This window comes from Emys orbicularis, chromosome 2, assembly GCF_028017835.1.
Source record: "Emys orbicularis isolate rEmyOrb1 chromosome 2, rEmyOrb1.hap1, whole genome shotgun sequence".
In the NCBI taxonomy this organism is placed as follows: Eukaryota; Metazoa; Chordata; order Testudines; family Emydidae; genus Emys; species Emys orbicularis.
In genome coordinates, this window is record NC_088684.1 from 254,060,250 (window position 1) to 254,082,822 (window position 22,573).

General features: G+C 38.7%; 1 protein-coding gene across 1 annotated transcript in view; it reads right to left on the reverse strand.

Moving 5' to 3' along the window:
* Window positions 1-861: 861 nt before the first annotated feature.
* Window positions 862-22,573, reverse strand: part of CDK14 (cyclin dependent kinase 14) — a 411,838-nt gene continuing 390,126 nt past the window's right edge. The window contains exons 13-14 of the mRNA XM_065399167.1: window positions 5,382-5,521; window positions 862-977 (exon numbers count right to left, since the gene is read on the reverse strand). Coding sequence (XP_065255239.1) covers window positions 862-977; window positions 5,382-5,521 — 256 coding nt within the window. The remainder of the gene's footprint in view (window positions 978-5,381; window positions 5,522-22,573) is intronic.

Here is a 22,573-nt window from a genome sequence, read left to right on the forward strand (position 1 = left end):
CAAGACCAAAGGGATAATGGTAGAAAAGGAGATTTATTTATAGGAGCCAGCCAAGATCATTCCCTCCATCAAGGGCATTGGCCCTCCATTTGCCATGGTGGTAAACTCTGGATAGGACTCTTAGTCTTATTGAACTCATCACTAGTCTCTCAACCCATATCTAATAGCAAAAGCGACGTGAAATGCCTACTTTCATCAATACCTCACCAGAAGTCAGTTACTCCCTCTAGGTACCAGCTTGTAATGACCGCTGTCGGCTATATCAGCAAGGAGTTTCCTATTGGCTTCTGCAACATTCCCAACATGTCAGTCACAATATTTCAGCCCACCTCTTCACTGTGCCTGGGACTAACAACTATCTTAGGGTACACTAGATACTACCGGATACACTAGGTACTACCGGATCGGCGGGTAGCGATCGATCTATCGGGGATCGATTTATCGCATATAGTGTAGACGCGATAAATCGATCCCCGATCGCTCTCCCGTCGACTGCTGAACTCCAGCTCGGTGAGAGGTGGAAGCAAAGTCGACGGGGGAGCCGCAGCAATCGACCCCGTGCCATGAGGACGCGAGCTAAGTCGAACTAAGATACGTCAACTTCAGCTATGCTATTCTCGTAGCTGAAGTTGCGTATCCTTGGTTGATCCCTCCCCCCCAGTGTAGACCAGGCCTCTCTCATGCAAAATCCAAGCTCAGATTTACACACATGCACTTAATTCCTTTTTTTTTTTTTAAGTTGTTCTTTTTTTTTTTTTTTTGCACCTCTAAAGCACAATTTAATCCAATGCTGTATTCAAAGAAATTCTTTCTGATAAGCATTCTTACCGTCATTCTCCATAGTGAGTCTAAGTATTCTCCTCAGTGCTTGCTGTTTGATAGACCTTTGCCATAACTATTGTATTTCCCAAAGACTCTCATGCTTTCTCCAACCTCTAGTTGTAATCTTACATTCGGTACCGTAAAAATAGAAGACACTGTGGAAAAAGTGACAATTCAGAATCTTAATTATTTTGTTTTATGATAAACGTATTGCTTAAAAAAGATTCAGCTAAATGCTGTGGCAGACATTGAAATAAGGAATAAGCTTTGTGCTACTTCTAAATTATTTTTAAAAATCTTCAGTGGGAAGGAAGTAGGATTGTTTATGGGGGAGGTTGTTATGTGAGCATACAACGTTGTCAGACATCTTGTAAAGAGTTGTGTTTTCAGATTTGGGGGGGGGGTTGTTTTTGCTCACTCTGCTCCCATCTGTGATTCATTTTTTCCTATTACTTTTGAAGTTTCTCCTGTGTAACCTTTAGAAATGTACCAGAATTTCTAAAAATAAGACAGGACATTCAATAATTTGACTTCATGTCTTCCAGCTTCAAAACTCTGCTGCCTGTGGAACTGAGCCTCTGCATTTGCCTTCCCTCCATTGCAAAAGAACAGAACAGAACCACAGTGTTAGAGACCATTAAAGTGGTTTAAAAATATCCAGTGAATATTTAAAAGCAAACCAAATATCTCTACATAATGCAGGTCCACTCTATCAGATCTGTAGCTGAGCCACTGGAAAAATCTGTATCAAGATTGCAAGGTGATGGCAGGAAAGTTTGTGTATGGAACTAATTATTAATGGCCATGATAATATTAATGATGAATGTCAAAATACAAATGGTGAAGGGTTCACAATGATGATCAAGAAACCTAGTTCCAATTAGAATCCCTCAGACTGGATTCTTTCTTTTTTGCAAGCATTAGCACCTGTGTATTAGGCTATTAGGCATAAAAAAAATCTATTATGTGCCCCTGTGAGATTGAGAGAACAAAATTACAGGTGCACATTTAGAGGTTATATTACAATTGGTTGTATAAAATTAAATGAAATTGTGAGTCTTTATAGTCACTAAAAACCTTCATCTTTTTTTTTGTCCAATGGATACTAGTGCAGCTAATAGGTGTTAGGGTCACCACATTATTTTTGTACATTTAAAAGATTCAGCTACTGTATTTATTTTATGGAGATTGTATTTCACTATTATAATACATAGTCTTGTAATTATTATCTCTGTTGTATTGTACTCATACTAAAATTTATTTTGGGTGTTTCTGTGGTCTTTTTTAAAATCAGAAGGTGTGTTATAAATTACTTGCACATATTTATGCATGGAAATGCTTATGAGCTTATTTAAGTAGGAAAGAGTGAGGGAAATTACTTTATGGAAAATGAAATCTGGCATAGTTAGTACAAGTATTTAGTTTCTATATTACAGCTCAAGTCTGGGGTTCTTGGAAGACTGTGATATCTCAGGTATTGTACTGTATTTCCAGAGTAACCCAGCGTGGAATGATTAGTTTGGTCTCAAAGCATCATTGTTCAAGTTCATTTGTTCTTTACACTTCTAGTGAGCTGAATTGTTCCCTTTTTGGATGAATTTTGTAACAGCATTATAAAATTCACTATTCCTATGTCTTTTTTGAAATTTAATACACTGAAAGTGAAGATTGCAGTGTAGGTTAGGTAGAGTTAGTTGGAAAATGGAATTCCCATCCCATCCAAAACTTTTTTCATTCTGAATCACAACAAAAAGTAAAAATTTCAACATTTCTCATGGAATGTCAATTCCAAAAAGTTCACATTTCAAAACACCATAATATTTCAATGAAATAATGTTGAATCATTTCATTTCAAAAACGTCAAAATGGTTTGTTTCAGTTATAGCAAAACATTACAATAAAGTATAAATTCTATGTTAAAATTATATCATAAAAGTTGAAATGTTGATACGATTTGTTGACACTTATTCTATAAAAAGTTCATTGAAATCTACACTTTTCCACATAATGTTTTGATTCAGATGAAACTCCAATTTCTGATGGAAAAGTGTTTCCGTCAAAATTCCTTCTAATGGTAGGGATTCCTTTCCCCTCTCACACAATTGTGATTCTCCACAGACTTTTTAGTTTAAAGATTTCAATTTTGCATGTGGACTTTGCAGTATAATGTATGTTCCATGAAGAGGACCATCTGTAACATGGACTCCGAAAATGGCCTTGTGGTGTTTTGATTGCAAGGCTGTTGACTGTATTGTGTGCTAAATACTGTTGCATTTATCCAAAAATTTAAACTAAAATAAGGTATAAATAGGAAATCTGTCCAGACATCTGGATAAAGTATTAACTCAGACAAATGAGGTCACCAAAACTAGTCATTTCACTACAAAGTAAACATTTTCCAAAGTCTCCAAAGTATATGACTTCTTTGTTTTGTAAATATGTTTACAAGTATATCCAAGTTGTACTAAATAGAAATGATTGTAGTATTTGATACTCGGATTGTCCTTTCTTGCATCTGGATTTATGCTTCATAATGATTATCTACTAGACACAGAAAGAGTATATCTGTAACTCAAAAATTTTACTGGAGGCATTTAACAGAACCTTGCTTTAAAATATAATGATTTTTCATCTTTATTCTCCCCCCTTCAAAAGGTTTCACTGCTCCTGATGTTTAACGTTATGCAAAGACGTGTTTCTGCCAATGAATATCGCCTTATGGTTATGCTTCTGCAAATAACCTGCTGTGAGCTGATAAAAGGATTAATGCAGCCAAAATTCTTAATCTGTGAAATTACAAATTAAATTCTCATATTAAAAATACCACCCTGAGGTATTTTTTGTGGTTTTAATTCCCCTCTGGTGTTCTGCATACATTGTGCTTGTTAATGACTAGGACAAGACTGTCTCTGTTGGCAGCCTGCTGCAGAGTGATAATGTGTAGGCATTTACTTCACTGATAGAACTGGATTTAACCACTGACTGATAAACTAAGTGGCAAGTGGGTAATAAGTCCATATTAACAGAAAAGTACTACTAGAGAATTCAGAATTCATAGACTATCAAAATCCTGGCTAGACTAAATTGTACAGTCAGACAGGATTGAGATGTCACCAATGCAGATTGATTTTTGTTTTCCATTTAGTGGGAAAGGGATAATTAAACTGGCATGTTTGATGTTTGATTAGCCATGAACTAATGAATCTCTTTGCATCATACTTTCAGCAAAGACAGACTTCCTTACAGCCTCATTAGCTTAAGAATGGGTGCATTGGAAAGAGGGCTGGTGTCTGGGTAGGAGGGTGAGAGTCCTGGATCTAGTGTTAACAGAGGAACTGAAAATCTAACAGCACTGCAGGTGAATTGGAGAATATAACCTATAATTAGTGACAAGGATTTTTATCTCCGATTCTCCAAAATGGGGGTTAGTCCCAAAAGCAGGTACCCCTAGGGAGCAGGGTACCTTGACCAGTTTACAGAGCTGCCTCAATACGAGATCCAGTGCAGTTATCTGTTAGAGACAGAACAGCTAAAAATTTGGAAGAGGGAAAGTTGACTTACTAAAAGTGAAGTAAACAAAAAAAATCTACTATTGACTAATATTTGCATCCTGAGCCCAGTTTTTCAAACATTAATGTCCAAATCTCATATTTTATTGCTCAAATCACCTTGCGTAGGCACATAAATGCCATTGTTACATGACCAAATGATGATTTAAGTCTCTGGATATTGGCTTTGGATCTCCTATTAAGGTACTTGTGTTTGAAAACTGAAAACAATTTCTATGGTTAGAGTGCAAGAATTGATTTAAATAAAAATCACAAATAAGATTCCCATGTGAAACCTATTTATGGTAACAAAACAGTCTCCGGATCAAAAATACCCTTATGTATTGTAAGCATGGGTTTGCCAGAATTCATAGTGGTAACATTTATTATTCTGGAAAAAGATAAGGAAATCTGTGGTATAAGTACTTAACAAATATTTAAAAAGCAATTGACAGCATTTGTGCTGGATGGAACATTTTTGCCAAGACAACTGGAATGCGTTTTGTTTAATAGGAGAAACAAAAGAGCTGTGTGTGAATACTGAAAGCATTCTCAGCTAATAAAATGAAGTTTTCTTCTCATACATTTCAATTCAGCAAATTAACCAATTGTCTACTTTGTGTTCCTCAGTCTTCTGAATGCCAAGTCTTTTTAAAGCATTATTGTTATAACAGATACAGTGTCTGAGAATCAAACATTGCTGGATTTTTATCCTGTGTGCTGCAGCTAGTTAAAAAATACTGTATGTTATGATGTGAAAAGCACTAAATATGTAAATTGTATTTTTTTCCTTCTGCTTTATGACAATTCAGATAATTCTCTTGGCTGCACACATAATCAAATACAAAGATAGCTAGCTGCAGACTGCAGAGTAGAGATAGCAAAGGAGAATCCATTTTTTCCTGTGTCAAGCAAACTATGCAATTTGAACTACAGAATTTCGCTCAAATATATATATCTATATACTGATTTCCTTGCTTTTATTCAGCTCAGAGGTTTTGTCATACTCACTATCAGTTAGCTCCCATAGCCGTGGGGGCAGATCACTGAAATATTCGTGGCTCAGGGCTGCCTGTGCTGACAATCTGTTCTTTGGGAAACACTGAAGTAGTTTGGAGGCCAGATCCTCTGCATGATTCACATAGCTTAGCCTGAAACACAAGCAAGGAGAATTAAAACAAACATATCTACGTACAAGCTAGTTACTCTCTTTACTAATATCAGCTGGATTCAGTATAGTTAAAAATGCAGAATCTCGCATCACTGAAGATTCAGGGACTGAAAATTACACTGGTTCCAGGATTTTCTATACTCCGTGCTAGACCAGTGCCAAAAACATACTCCTTAGACTAAGGGTGAAATTTCTGTGGTCGATATCTTATGAATCACCAGAACATGTATATCATAACATATATATCGTAAAAGCTTTACTTAACACAGGAGAAAAAGCACATAACTACGATTACCATTTTGCTTGTCCCATCCCTATTTCACTTGAACATGCTGCTAACTTGAGAACTAATGCACCTAGAAACAAATGGCTTATACCATCTAAAAACATGAAATCCTAGCTGTTATCTTCTAGTCTGCCTGGTCCAGAAGTTCTTTGGGAGACTGGTAAACTTTTCCAAACTCTGGCTTTGGTAAAAAAGTGTTCCAAAAGAAAAAATGTTGGATACTGCACACACTGAATATATCTTCATCATCATTTCATTTTATAAATCCCAGCACACTTTGTTAACTAAAGATCTGTTTTCAGCCAACAAAGTCAGAACACCAATAATTTAAAATGCCTCCACTTTGCAATTCATGGGTTGACAAATAAGGATATTAGATAAGCAGGCCAAACTTTCGAAGAGTTTGAAATAGATACCATTATCTGCCCATAAAACCCCAAAGCCTACAGAGTTTCATCCAAATTTAGTTTAATAGAATTTTGACATGAGGACAGTTAGTCTTTCCCCTTGTTTGTCTCAAGCTGATTTTCTGGAATATCACTCAAGAAGCAAGATGACGTATAAGAGAGAGCCCCTCTTTTTATTCTCAGGCTCTTGTAACAGTGGTTTGAGGTTCAACAGTTTATAACAGTCACACTTAGAGGTAACCAGAGAGCCGAACATCATATGCAGGTTACAGTGAATATCGGATACACCACAGAGAACATCTCTGTTACAGACTTCATAAAGACTCGACTTCTGCCCACTCTTACAACACTCGGAGTTACAGTACAGTGTTCACTATGTTTATGAGAGCCACAAACATCACTTAAAGCTACTCTAACCAAAATGACACATTCATTACAAGAGGAACACAATGATTCCTCTCTGGGGTGACTTTACACTTTCCCTTTAAGACTTTAGCAGACTCTAATAAATACAAGTAATTAATACATTTAAATTATGGGCTGACATATGCCAGATATGCTGCTATTGATAGTGATCCAAAAATGTGATATTCGCTGCGTTTTGGATCTATGACATCTGTGTGCATTATAGGGATTTTCCTCTAATGAGCCTACCTGCTCCATTCTTGCGAACAGATAGGATATTTGTCCAGAGAATTCCTGGGTATCAACAATTGACTGAAAAGAGTTGACAAACTCAAGCCATATAATCCCAGCCAGTTATTATTTGAAGAAATTTCCAGGACTTGGTTTTTTATTGCTATTCTAGGGTAAACATATGTAAAATGCAAAAGGTACTTTTCAGTGTCATTTTGCTACATCTTTTCCTTTTTCAGTTTGTGGTGCAATATGGGCATTGTCAGTCATTCACCATAGCCCAAGCTTTGCCAGAGGATTAATTCCAGGTTTCTTAAACAATTGTTTTATTTGGCTTTTCATGACATTTACAAGAAAGTGCTTTACAAACCAGGACACTGGTAAATGTCAGTACACATACCGCTCGTTACAAGGGGGCAGATAAAGTCTGGGAAAAATCACATTCATGTGGGCACACCTAAACTTCTCATGAACCAGTGATTACTTGGAGCTAGCAAGGCCTGACTTAGTGGACTGCATATGGCACTGGAAGTCAGGAACTGTGTGGCCTCGGGCAATGTTGTTGTAGCCATGTTGGTCCCAGGATATTAGAGAGACAAGGTGGGTGAGTTAATATCTTTTATTGGACCAACTTCTGCTAGTGAGAGAGACAATCTTTCGAGCTTACACAGAGCTCTGCAGAAGGAAGCTTGCCTCTCTCACCAGCAGAAGATATTACCTCACCCACCTGGACTCAGGCAAGTCATTTAGGGCAAAGTTTTCAAATGCCTCCATATTTAGGAACCAAAATAAGAGAGTCCTGATTTTCAGTGAGAGCTGTGGGTGTCTAGCACCTTTGAACGTCAGGCCACGTATTTCATTACCTGTATCATAGAATCATTGAAATATAGGGCTGAAAGTGACCTTGAGAAGTTATCAAGTCCAGCCCCTTGTGCTGTGACAGAACTAAGTATACAGGTATTGTGTCCAACTTATTCTTAAAAACTGGATGGTGGGGATTCCACAACCTCCGTTCAAAGCCTATTCCAGATCTTAACTACCCTGGTAGTGAGAAAGTTTTTCCTAATATCTAACCTAAATCTCCCTTGCTCCAGATTAAGCCAATTGCTTCTTGTCCTGCCTTCAGTGGACATGGAGAACAACTGATCACCATCCTCTTTATAACAGCCCTTAACATATTTGAGACTATCAGGTCCCCTCTCATTCTTTCTTTCTCAGAACTAAATATGCCAGATTTTATTAATTTTTCCTCATAGGTCATTAATGAAAATATTGACTAGTACTGGACCCAGGACTGACCCCTGTGGGATCCCACTAGATATGTCCTCCCAGTTTGACAGAGAACCATTGATAAAAAATGGTTACTTATCTGTATTGTAACGGTTGTTCTTCAAGATGTGATGCAGATGTGTTTTTCATGTAGGTGTGTGCGCACCCAGTGTACTGAAACCAGATAGCTTAGCCTAGCAGTACCCATAGGGGTGGCAGGTCTGGGGCTGGGTTGGGACTGCAGGATAGGCACCTCTCCCCTGGCCGCAGGAGGTCCGGGGCTGGGCTGGCGGGGAGAGATGTCTCTCCCCACCACAGCCCTGAGTGCCTGTGCAGCGCTTAATAGGCAGCTGCACGACTATGCACCTTAGAGGGAACTTAGCTCAGAATCTATTTGAACAAAGACTGAAGGATTGCCTTCCCAAAGTTTGCATCTGATCTGGATGCAGTAGTAATGGCATAGTGGTCTGTAAATGTATGTACAGAGGATCAAGTGACAGCCCTGCAAATATCCAATATAGGAATGTCAATTAGAAATGCCATCAACATTGCCAGGGCCCTTGTGGAATGAACTCGTACCCTTTGAGGAGGAGCAGTCTGAGCTACTTCATATGCTGTCATGTTCCCTGAAGTTATTCACTGGGAGATCATCTGCGAAGAGATCTCTTGCCCCTTAACTCAGTCCGCATATGAAACAGACGAGATGAAGAATGGAAAGATTTAGTCTTATTCAGGTATCAGAGGGGTAGCCGTGTTAGTCTGAATCTGTAAAAAGCAACAGAGGGTCCTGTGGCACCTTTAAGACTAACTTCTGTTAGTCTTTTTACAGTCTTATTCAGGTAAACAGACAGCCTGGTATACAACGTGTGAAGACGCTGCTCATGTGGGGTTGAATGTGGCTTAGTGATGAACACTGGTAGATATATAACTTGGTGATGAATATTACGGGTACTGCTAGACAAAGTTCTCCAACTTCAGCGTGCTGGCCAAGCAAACACTTACATGGAATACATGGATGTGTCTTTCAACCAGTTGTACACCCACCTTATAGTAGTTTCATCTTGTAGTAGTTTGTAGCTGTTTGCTTATGAGAATGTCAAGTGGGACTGTGTCAAAAGCCTTACTAAAATCAAGATATATCACATTTACTGCTTCCCCCCATCCACTAGGCCAGCTACCCTGTCATAGAAGGAAATTTGGTTGGTTTGGCATGATTTGTTCTTGACAAATCCATGCTAGCTATTCCTTAAACATCACTCAAATGTAAAAAAAGTCTTTAACTTCTCTGACCTTCATTTTCTAGATTTGTAAAATGAGGATGATAAGAACGAGGCAAAATGTGGAAAAAAAGCATTTTTTGTGAATTCTGAATCAAAATTTTGATTTAAATATGTTAGCATTCTATTTTTGTTTGCTTTCTTGAATACATTTGAACATGCAAAATTATGACTGCATGAATGTTGGTGGGAAATGGGTATCTGGCCCATAGCCAAGATTTGTTTAACTAAGAAACAAATTAAGTTTCCCAACAAAATGAAATATATTTTGAGTGGAAGTAGTTTATAAAGCCAAGACCATCCGGTCAGGGAACAAAAACAATACTAGCTGACTTAGATGACCAGTCAAGAAAAATTCCAAATATCAAATAATCAACACAATACTCAGTACAAATACTATGCAAACCATCAGTAGCTCTAATATAGTCTTATCAACTAGCCAAACAATTCTGAACAGGCAAATAAATTAGTAAAAATTGGGACCTGTTGACAGAAAATTGGTGAACAGAAAAAAAGGACTAAACTCACTGAATAAAAAGTTTGCAATGAATAGTTTGACCTACTCTGACTATAATGGTTACTTACCCCTTATAGTATTTAGAGGGGTGTTGTGAGGATCAGCTGTTTTTATGTTGCTTTGAAGTTTCCAGAAACTAAGTTATTAGTACTACTATACTCTCTGGCATTCATAGATTTTAAGGCCTGAAAAGATCATTACGATCATCTAGTCTGCCTGCCTACATAAAACATACTACTGAAGATCACCCATTAATTCCCGCATCAAGCCCATTACCTCTAATTGAGCTAGAACATACCTTTAAATCTATGTAAAAGTTCTATTTTTGTTTATGTAGGTTGGAAGTGCAGAAATTCTTCTCCAGGAAATTTGTCTTTTGCAAAGATTATTTATGGAGAATAGCTGGACATTGCAAAAGGAAATATGCATGTGAAGTCCTGAGACTTGTTTAAAGCAAGTCATTCTCCAAGTTATTAAAAATATACTGCATGTTCATATACTATGAACACATCTACTACATGAGAACTTGTTGGTGCAACTAATTTAATACATAATATTGGTAACTTTTTACAAATATCCTCTTTTAAAGTTCCTCTAGAAATTAGCTAAATTTATCTGATATACATTTCAGATTGTATTCCTTAATATGGGGGGAGGGGGGAGAATTGGATTTTCTGATTGAGTCCTGTATATAGGTGCTATATACTGTAGAAAAGTTTTTTTTAAAAATCAAAAGAAAAAACTTTTCCATTCCTAAATACACCTTTTTCTATATGGTGATAGGGTGGAATTTCATACAATATGGCTTTGTATCCAAGACATAATAGCATGTTTTGTCTCACAGCAGTTGGGCCATATAGTAACTTGGCATGCAAGATATGGCAAGTCTCAATATTCATGCTTCACTTACTGTCACACTAATCACTTTGGAATGGTTACTGGTCATGGCAGCATACATAATTTCAATAGAAAATGCTGCATACAGCCAAGTACAGTGAAGCCTTTAGCATTGACCATTAAATTATATGAAAGTGCTGGCACAAGCAGCAATGCAAAGATTTTTAAAAAGAGCTAAATTGTGAATATTTACAAAAATACCTGCTCCCTGAAAAATAAAAGCTCCGAGTATACACATCTCCTTAGCACATCAAAACAAATACCATTTTAGTTTATTTCACTTTAAAGTTATGACTAGGACTAGAATTGAATCTCACTGGATTACAAGAATTTGATTTAATTTCAGAAAACAGGTTTACATTTCTTTCTGTTGCAAAGGCAGGTCAGTATTTGGTCAAGCAGAACATGACTAGGATCACTGAAGTTTGGTTTAAGCTTTTGAGAAAAAAAACAAAAGATTCAGACATGTGCAGTGAACTTCTGAACTCAGGGTGCTTTGCTTGTTAAATGAAATGAAGAGCGGGGTTTAAATTCACATTAATAATTAAGACGTGGGTATTTAAAACAAACAAAGATTAGTCCTGTCTATGCATTTTTGATAGCAAATGAGGTGAATACTTCCCCAAGGTAAACAGATTTTGTTTTGTGTTTACAATTTCCAAATCAAACTGTAATTTGACAGTACAACTCTCATGGCATACTTCTAATTTGTTTCTCTTAAGGCACCTAACTCCCTTAATCCCCTTTGAAAATTCCAGATCTGCCTCCTTTTGAGTATGCAAGGAAATACTATAATTATTACTTCATTACTCATATTGCACTAATGCCGAGAAGCCTCAACTGTTATCAAGGTCTCTTTGTGTGAGGTCCTGTATAAAGATATAGCAAAAGACAGTCATTGCCCCAAACAACTTGCAATCTAAACAGACGAGGGAAAGGAGAAAAGATGTATTATCCACATTTTAAGGCTGGAGAATTGAGGTACAGAGAGATTAAGGGGGATATTTTCAAAGCATGAAGGGCAGGTAGTGCCAATGCCCATTGAAAGTGCTTTTAAACATCTCCGCCTAAGTGACTCAGAGTCACACAGCAAGTATACGGCAGAGCTGGAACTGAACCAAAAAATCTCCTGAATATCTGCCCAGTGCTTTAACCATGAGACCTACACTCTACAACACTTCTAACCTAAAGCATTGGATATGCTCACCAAAACAAGTTATTAGCAGAAAAACCACCTCATTTTGTTGAGTCTAAAGTTTAAATGTTATAAATGGAATAAATATGAAAGGTAAATGTCCCATAGTGCTGAAGCCTGTATTACACTATAAATCCAAAACGTTACTAAAAAGAGTAAACAATTGTACCATGATTTTTGCCACACCACCCAACTAGTGGTTTTAACTCACAGGACTCCTATACAGTAAATGACAGAGACAAAAATGCATTTCCTTCCTTCTCCTTTTAGGCCACTCCTGAGTGCTGATATAAAACGGTGCCAATTTTAGGTGTGATAGTTAATGTTTTCTTTGTCAAGCCATTCAGTCTTCAGTCAAAGATATGCGTATTTGTATTTCTGAGAAGTACAGTGCTTTTTTTGCTACATAAAACATTACAATATTCTATAGCAGGTAGAGCTCTTTCTGTAAGGGCTTATATTTAACAGATTTGAAGTGCAGACAGTCAAAATGACATCTTCATACACAAGAAAACTATTTAAACCTGTACCAACGGTGCAGATTAAGATATATTTAAGATGGTTATTATTCAAGCCAATTTCTTTCAAATTTATTTGGCTATGTTGTGAACCCTATTGCTGAGCAGTCTAATCTGGGTAAAGTTAAGCAGTTGCATAAGTCTTTGCAGGACTGGGTTCTTAGTAATGCTTTGACTTTCTTTTCCCAGGAATAGAATTTTCTTACTGGGTAAAACATGGCCAAATAAATTTGAAGGGAATGGGTTTGAATGAGAGCCAACTGAAATACACATTTTTTCTAGAATCCTAACACAAGTTGAAGTAGTTCTGTATTTCTGAGCATCTGAGAGACTTCACTAGGAGTACGCACATGTATAAAGTTAAGCGTGTGCGCCAGTCTTTGCAGGTCAGGGTAAGGCCTAATTTGAGTAACATCAGCATTTACCAAATATTGTAGCCTATTTTGTATGCTCATTTGCATGCCTAGGGCTCCCATTGACTTCAATGAAACCATTCCTATGCTTCAGAGTATATAATTTTACTGTGTAGATATAAAATACTGGGCCCTTTTAATCCCTACTGTAAATCCACTAGAGTTAACTGAATCCCATCAGGGATGAATTTAGCCCATTATCATTACTGTGATGAAATCACCATAATGAAGACCAAACTAGTACTGCTCTCCACGTTGGATGCTTTTAACTTTAATGCAGATAAAAGCATAAAACCTAAATATTGTGACAAACATCTACAACTATTGAAGAAAATATTTTACATTGCCTAGTCGGTCTACCCCAGCCTAGCCTGCTGCCTGTGTAAGATGATATACTCCCCTGAAATAAAGATTTGCAAGGAAAGAAAATAGTATAAATCAAAGCCCAAATGAACTCCTAAAGGAGGCATACACTGTAAAAAGAATTGTTAAGGCAGTGCTACCCTCATTGCCTGTTGATTTGTTTTGCCAGATCACAAAATAAAGTGACTCTTTACAAGGTTTCCACTATTTCCATAAAGGTGTATGAAAGAAACGATTATTGGTTAAAGATTACAGGTTAGTTAGCTCAGTACCTTTTAACTATACTTGAATAGTCAAGCATCAGTATCCTTGTTCATTAAAGTACTGGAAAGGTGGCTAAATCTTTATCATTAAAATAAAAGCCATGACAAACATCAATGATAATTTTTCCTGTGGTGTCTGTACATTGTTATAAGTGTAAGTATTTGATTTCTTGGTATTGCCACTCATGTAGGTGTTCAAGAAGGCGAAAGCCCTATTTAGACAAACCATGTAGGTGAGCTGATTTAGTGCATTAAAACAAGGTAATAAGTCTGATCTATTTGAACTAATTCTCACTGAACAGCCACACAGCTGCTGCTAATTGGAGAAAAAGCCAAGATGAATACTGTGTCATGATAAAAAAAAGGAAATGTGGCAAATGAAGGCACCAACAACAAGAGGGACACAACTACATTACTTATGAAAACATTTGTGCTGATTAGTGTATCTTGTTCAAAACATTCTCGTAGGAATTTTTAAGGCTAAAATCTACTGGCCGATATATATTTCTTAATACCAGTTTCTAAACTTTATGGGAATGTAGAATCAAGACCATAATCTTTTTTCTCCAGTAGCCTGGTTTGAGGATTTAAAAAAAAACAAAAATATGGAACAGGAGGCTCAGTAATGCTTTAGTCCAGAAACTTTAGCACTAGGTGCTGCTGAATGCACCAAATAGCAAGAGTATGAACCATTCTACACACTCAAAACAACTGAGGTCAATAGTGGTTATTAACCTCAGTTGTAGACAACCAGGTTATAAAATGCCTGTGTGGACATGGCCAGGACACAATCAGGCTAAAACGCATGCTAGGTTTCCACTGGAGCCGATTTCTCATCCTGTATGGCTCTGTCTGCACTAGGCATGAGCTATAGCTTAGCATGGGGTATACCCTGTATAGCTGCATAATGTTCCTTACAATGCCTAGGATGAAAGATCTGCCTTGCCTCTTCCTGAATCAATGTCATTTACATTGTTTACTTTCCCATGGGGATGGAAACATTATAGCTCCTACCTACAACTGGCTGTCTACTTAAGCTAAAGTATTTTTTAAAGCTTGGCTACAACATAGTTTGGACCACAGACCAAACTAGTGCATTATCACCTGGGTCATCCACAGCGTTGTTTAATAATCATTATTAAGAATGAGGAACAAATGGGAGAAAGGACAATCTTCAATACATAGACCATGCATGAGGAGATCTGCATTTCCTTCCCAGCTCTGCTACAGGACCCGATCCAGGAACACAACTGAACACATGCTTAACTTTAAGCACATGAATATTTCTATTGAGTTCAATAAATCTACATATGCTTAAACGTGAGTATGTTTCTAGGTGCTTTGTTGGACTGGGGCCTTGATCTACCTCTGCATCAATTTCCTCAGCAAAAAAGTGAAGATAATACGTTCACCTATGGTGCCCTGAAGGACTAATTCCTTTAAAGTTTATACAGCATTGTAAGATAGACTCATAGACTCATAGACTTTAAGGTCAGAAGGGACCAATATGGTCATCTAGTCTGACCTCCCGCATGATGCAGGCCACAAAAGCTGACTCACCCACAACAGAATCTTCCAGCCTGCGACCCCTGCCCTATGCTGCGGAGGAAGGCGAAAAACCTCCAGGGCCTCTGCCAATCTACCCTGGAGGAAAATTCCTTCCCGACCCCAAATATGGCGATCAGCAGAACCCCGAGCATACAGGCAAGATTCTACAGCCGGACCCTCATTTTACCCGCGATGGCCCGTTAATGCCTAATTGACTAAAATCACATTATCCCATCAAACCATTCCCTCCATAAACTTATCAAGCCTAATCTTGAAGCCAGAGAGGTCCTTCGCCCCCACCGTTTCCCTCGGAAGGCTGTTCCAAAATTTTACCCCTCTGACGGTTAGAAACCTTCGTCTAATTTCAAGCCTAAACTTCCCCACGGCCAGTTTATATCCATTCGTTCTCGTATCCACATTACTACTAAGCTGAAATAATTCCTCTCCCTCCTTGGTATTAATCCCTCTGATATATTTAAAGAGAGCAATCATATCCCCCCTCAGCCTTCTTTTGGTTAGGCTAAACAAACCGAGCTCCTCGAGTCTCCTTTCATAGGAAAGGTTTTCCATTCCTCGGATCATCCTAGTGGCCCTTCTCTGTACCCGTTCCAGTTTGAGTTCATCCTTTTTAAACATAGGAGACCAGAACTGCACACAGTACTCCAAATGAGGTCTCACCAGCGCCTTGTATAACGGAAGCAGCACCTCCCTGTCCCTACTAGAAATACCTCGCCTAACGCATCCCAAGATCGCATTAGCTTTTTTCACAGCCACGTCACATTGCCGACTCATAGTCATCCTGCGATCAACCAGGACTCCGAGGTCCTTCTCCTCCTCCGTCACTTCCAACCTATGCGTCCCTAACTTATAACTAAAATTCTTGTTAGTCATCCCTAAATGCATCACCTTACACTTCCCACTATTAAATCTCATCCTATTATTGTTACTCCAATTTACAAGGTCATCCAAGTCTCCCTGCAAAATATCCCGATCCTTCTCCGAATTGGCAATACCTCCCAACTTTGTGTCATCCGCAAACTTTATCAGCCCACTCCTACATTCGGTTCCGAGGTCAGTAACGAATAGATTAAATAAAATCGGACCCAAAACCGAACCTTGAGGAACCCCACTGGTGACCTCCCTCCAACCCGACAGTTCCCCTTTCAGTACTACCCGCTGCAGTCTCCCCTTTAACCAGTTCTTTATCCACCTCTGGATTTTCATATCGATCCCCATCTTTTCTAATTTAACCAGTAATTCCTCGTGCGGCACAGTATCAAACGCTTTACTAAAATCTAGGTAAATTAGATCCACCGCATTTCCTTTATCTAGAAGGTCTGTTACTTTCTCAAAAAAGGAGATCAAGTTGGTTTGGCACGATCTTCCTTTCGTAAACCCATGTTGTAATTTGTCCCAATTGCCATTCACCTCAAGGTCCTTAACTACTTTTTCCTTCAAAATTTTTTCCAAGACCTTGCATACTACAGAAGTTAAACTAACAGGCCTGTAGTTACCCGGGTCACTTTTTATCCCCTTCTTGAAAATAGGAACCACATTAGCTATTTTCCAGTCCATCGGTACCTCCCCCGAGTTTACAGATTTATTAAAAATTATTGCCAAGGGGCTTGCAATTTCTCGTGCCAGCTCCTTCAATATTCTAGGATGAAGATCATCCGGTCCACCCGATTTAGTCCCATTTAGCTGGTCAAGTTTGGCTTCCACCTCTGATACTTTAATGTCAATTGCCCCTCCTTTATTCCCCTCTGTCCCGCTCCCTCTATTCCTAAGCCCTTCATTAGCCTTATTAAACACCGATGCAAAATATTCATTTAGATATTGTGCCATGCTTAGATTGTCCTTAATCTCCACTCCATCTGCAAGCTTCAGTGGCCCCACTTCCTCTTTCTTTGTTTTCTTCCTATTTATATGGCTATAAAACCTCTTACTATTGGATTTAATTCCCCTCGCGAGGTCCAACTCTACACGGCTTTTGGCCTTTCTCACCGCATCCCTACATGCTCTGACCTCAATAAGGTAGGTTTCTTTGCCGATCTCTCCTCTCTTCCATTCTTTGTACGCTTTCTGTTTTTTCTTAATCGCCCCTTTGAGACGCCCGCTCATCCAGCTGGGTCTAATTCCCCTGCCTACTGACCGTTTCCCCTTTCTCGGGATACAGGCCTCGGACAGCTCGTGCAACTTCAGCTTGAAATAATCCCAGGCCTCATCTGCCTTTAGCTCTCTAAGTATGTTAGCCCAATCCACTTCCCTAAGTAGTTGCCTTAATTTATTAAAGTTGGCCTTTTTGAAATCGTAAACCTTAGTCACAGTCATAGTTTTATTTCTGTTAACCCTTCCATTTAGTTTAAACCAAATTAGCTCATGGTCACTCGAGCCAAGGTTGTCCCCTACAACCATTTCCTCAACGAGGTCCTCACTACTCACCAGCACCAAATCTAAAATGGCATCCCCCCTCGTCGGTTCAGCTACTACTTGATGAAGGAATTCATCTGCTAGCACGTCTAGAAACATCTGAGCCCTATTATTGTTACTAGCATTTGTTCCCCAATCTATGTCTGGGAAGTTAAAGTCCCCCATGATCACACAGCTCTTATTAGTTTTTACTTCCTTAAAAACATTAAATAGTTCTCTGTCCGCATCCAGGCTAGATCCCGGCGGTCTATAGCACACCCCAAGCAGTATCTCAGGGGAGGCTCTAGTAGTTCTTTTACCCAGTGTAATTGTTGCCCAGACAGACTCCGTCTTATCCATTCCATCACTTATTATTTCTTTACATTTTAGCTCATTATTGACATACAATGCCACACCCCCACCTTTACCTTTTTTCCGGTCATTCCTAAACAGCACATACCCTTCCATACCTGTACTCCAGTCATGACTACCATTCCACCACGTTTCGGTTATTCCTACGATATCAGGTTTCATTTCTTGGACCAGGAGCTCCAATTCCTCCATTTTGTTACCTAGGCTTCTCGCATTGGTGTATAAACATCTTACCGTATGCTGTCTATCCTTTCTCCCATTAGTTATGCACTTTGGTACGGACCCTGTAGTGTCCATCTGCCCCCTCCTTCTTATGTCCAATTCCCTACCCCTACCTATATCTGTGCTTTTCTCCTCGCCCTCTTTTTCAGTGTTGGAATCTGGCGTGGAGATCAACTGGACATCTCCCAACCGTCTCCCCCAAGTTCCTAGTTTAAAGCCCTTCTGATGAGATGAGCCAGCCTCCCTCCCAGAAGTCTATTTCCTTCCCTACTCAGGTGAAGTCCATCCCGCGAGAACAGCTGTCTGTCCCCGAAAGCCTCCCAGTGGCCATACATCCCAAAGCCCTCCTTATAGCACCACTCCCTTAGCCAGCTATTTATCCTCACAATCCTGTCCGCCCTTTGCTGTCCTTCTCTAGGAACAGGCAGAATCCCACTGAAGATAATCTGAGCCTCGACTTCCTTAAGCGTCTTCCCCAGCCTGGCATAATCTCCCTTGATTCTCTCTAGCGAGAACCTAGCCGTGTCATTCGTTCCTACATGAAGGATGATCAAGGGGTTCTTACCCGCTCCTTTTAGGATCCTTTTCAACCGCAGGTCCACATCCCGTATCTTAGCACCCGGATCTTCAGACGGACAGCACTACAGAAGTGCAGGCCATTTATTATAAACTTGGCTGATTTGAGCTTTGAACACAGAGCTTAAAGAGAGCCATTCTGCATATGATTGACTTAAACTTGCCTTATTTTTCTTCTTTCTAGGTCCTGACATCCACATCCATTGGATCTTGCTCTATTTGATGCCATAGAATAAACTATGCTGGGGCTATCACACCTTCCACATAAATCCAGTGCAAACTACTGCCAACTTATAGACATAATGCTCTTATTTTACAATAATGCACAGTTTATCTACATTAAAAGTCATCGGGTTATATGCCCGTTGGGATATGGAATAAGGCTATGTGAAAGTTAAAAAGCCCAATGCAGTATTGTGTCCTGCATATGATCTTACCAGCATAATGCATGCTGAGGCATCACATGGAGTGAGAGCCATTGAATTTGGTGTTATGAACTAGGAAAAAATAAAAGGAGGTAGCTTTAAATGCAAGTATAGTATATGTCAGATGACCCACTTACTCCCAACGCTATTTAGGACATTCTGGCACATACAGTAATTGTAGAATTGCTGATTTTAAAAAAAATTTAACTCAATGGAATTATTTTGAGTGTCTTGTTCTTCTCTTGTTTAAAATTGTGACAAACTGTTTGAACACAGAGATGTAAAAGTATTCACAGGTCAGCTTTAAGGTTCATTTTATATTTCCTTGTTTGTAATTTTCATCAATTTCTTTGAGTAAAAATTTTTCCTGGGAAAAGTATTTCCCAAGAAATTTTAATCATAGCTTCCCCCTTACCATTTTTCCCCAGAAAGATTTTAGCAATTACTTCTTTTCACCATCAATCAGTTATCTTCTTTCAGCATACCAGTTAGTCCAATATTAAACATATAATAGATTACTTACGCCATTACAAAAGATTTCAAAATATGTTAGATTTATAGTTTATTGGAAGGTCTTTCCTTGCGGTAAATGTAATTAATAAAAACTACAACTTGGTGGCTACATTTAATCAGAAGCTTTATATTCCTTTGAAAACCTTTAAAAGGCATGAATCGTCTAATAAGGATAGTGCTTTTAAAAGGTCTTCTTCATGCATCTCAGCAAGCTGAAAATAAATACAGCTAAAAATAATTACTAAAAAAGCCATAATTTTATAGGCTATTATTTCACCAGAAAAGGGGGGAAATGTCTCTTTAATCCTGAACAAAAACTCTTCAAGGTTTATGTTCTCTATAAACCTTTCACTGGGAATTGAAAATATAAGTTAGTAATGCAATAAATGCCCTAACAAATATATCAGATTTTTCACTTAATGCTTTTTACAGGCTTAAACCAAACTGAGTGAAAGAAAAATCACCTTTTACAGTCTGACTCTTACAGGAAGAATGCCTTTCTGTTATGCTTTTTAAAAGAAGGCATGGTGAATTTATATCAACTTCACTGAATCTTGGGGCATGATAAAAGGAAGAAAATACGCCAGTGCAGTTAACATTCCATAGCATTCTTTCTTCACATATTTATTTCCTCACTGACTGGACATACGCCAGGGGTAACAAAAAAGAGAGAGAGAAAGAGAGAGAGAGAATTAAAAAAAACACCACAGGAGTAGCTGAAATAAACCTTTGGCACATCATGCAGTCAAGGCTCTGTGGGTTTCTCTCTCTCTCTTAGCACCCTGCATTGTTACTCTCTAAAGGAATCGTAGCAGAAGCAGAGAGAGAGCCCGAGAGTATGCGAGATGGAGAACTTTGGGTTTTGAGTTTGTCACTGGGTGCAGCTGCTGGGGTTGCAAACAAAGTTCTCCCTATTAAACGACTGTAAAGGAAAATACAGCTGTCTTTTTGGACCTACTGTCTTTTGAAATCTAAAAGCATCCATGTCCCAGTAAAGAAACATTAGTACTCTCTCATAAATCTCAGCCTTCTTGTCTCATATTTTAACATCTTTCGTTTGAAAAGTCTTAATTTCACTACAATGTAAATAAGAACTGGTTTGTTTGTTCAGTACTCCAACAAGAATTTGCTGCAAAGATTTCAAAATGCAGGGAGTGCCCTGAAAAAGGTGACCTCTCTTTAGTCACTGGAGCCAAAGACCATTTATCACAGTTAACCTACAGATCTGTCCTGCAGGGACCTCACATCTGTCAAACACTTGGAGACAGCTACTTATCCCCTCCTCCTTTCCCTCCCTAAAATGTCAGACTGGTCTGATTTTTTATTATTGTATGTTTCTCAAACTAATGAAAAAAGTTTTATGGGTATGGCAAGATGAAGCGTGTACTTTGTATTATTTATACAGACCCTTAAATATGGATAGGGATTTGGAGAGAGAGAATGTCTTCACTCCAGAAAGCTTACAAAGTAAGAAACCAACGCTGTAAGACTTAAGCGTATGCCTAACTTTATGAATGTGAGTCTGCTGAACTCAATGAGACTACGCACTTGCATAAGTGAAGCATGCAAAATCTTTGCTGAATTGGAGTATAAATTAAGACCCAACAGCGACTTGATGAATTGTAACAATCAATGTGGGAGAAGGCGGGCCAAGAATTACACCGTAAGATTACGTTGATAGATCTTAAGGTATTTCAAGATTATATATGCACTCACATACATACATATATACACACACGCACGCCTCATTCTCCACTATGCCACAAAAAGCTGGTTGCAGCTCCTGGATTCTCAGCTACTTGGCCCCATTGGAAGTTAGAGCAGCAAAAGGGGCTCTCTGCCACACACCCTTCTCCCACCGCACCATCCCCCCACCTGTCTGACACACCCTTCTTCCCCCTTACATTGGTGAATCCTCCTGTGGCATCTTCCAATAGGTTCAAGCTCACTTTGGCTGCATAAACAGCAAAAAGCAAACTTGGCAGACTGGAGAATCCAGTCCATAATCTTTAATGATGCTGTTAGTTTGAGAAGATGATTAGGGTTTTAATAGGCCTTCTGGAAGTAGTGTGAATCCCACAAGATATTTGAAGGGGCAAAGGATGAGAGCATGGTAGAGTGGATAAAGGGGACTTTCCCAGATGTAGGCAGCTTTGAGGAAGGAGGGAACAATGGTTATAGTTTAGTGCGTGGCTTGAGCAGAGATGAACGTGGCTTCCCATTGAACTTGGTGGTGTTATAAAGAAGGTGCAGCATTGAATCCCACATTCAAATCTTTGCATTTCCGAAGTGTTATTAGTTACATTTACTTTACTGAGATTTATTTCTCTTTTGCTTAAGCCTTTAAAATATGAGCAGTTTGGTAATGAATGACTAAAATATCAGTTCTGTATATTTGTTATCATTTAGGACCAATTAATTATTGAGTCATCTGGTGAGGACACCAGATGACTCAAAAAAACTGTCTATGACAATCTTCAACTACTTTTGCACATCTCTAACTGTCATCATAGTATGAAAGAAGTAGGCAGATCTACGTGGGAAATCAAAGCTGAGTATCTAGACATGTCCCAGTTTTGGCAATTTAAAAAACAACAAAAAAATTATTTATGGCGGTGCCCATTTATGGGCCAGATTTTCAAAAGAGCTGAGCCACCTTTGGAGCCAGACTCTCCAGAAAACCAACACAAACAAACAAGCAAACGCACACCTCAGCTCCTATTTAGGCACCAAAATAACTGGACAGATTTTCAAAAGAGATCAGCATGTTGGGTGTATGATGTTACTTGTAAATCTGGCCGTAAGAGTCACAATGGGAACTTCTGGGTGTGGAGCACTTTTGAAAATCTAGTTGCCCAACTGGTAGATGATTTTCAAACCATCAAGGAAGACAGCCCCAGCTGGAAGGACAGACAAGTGGAGATAG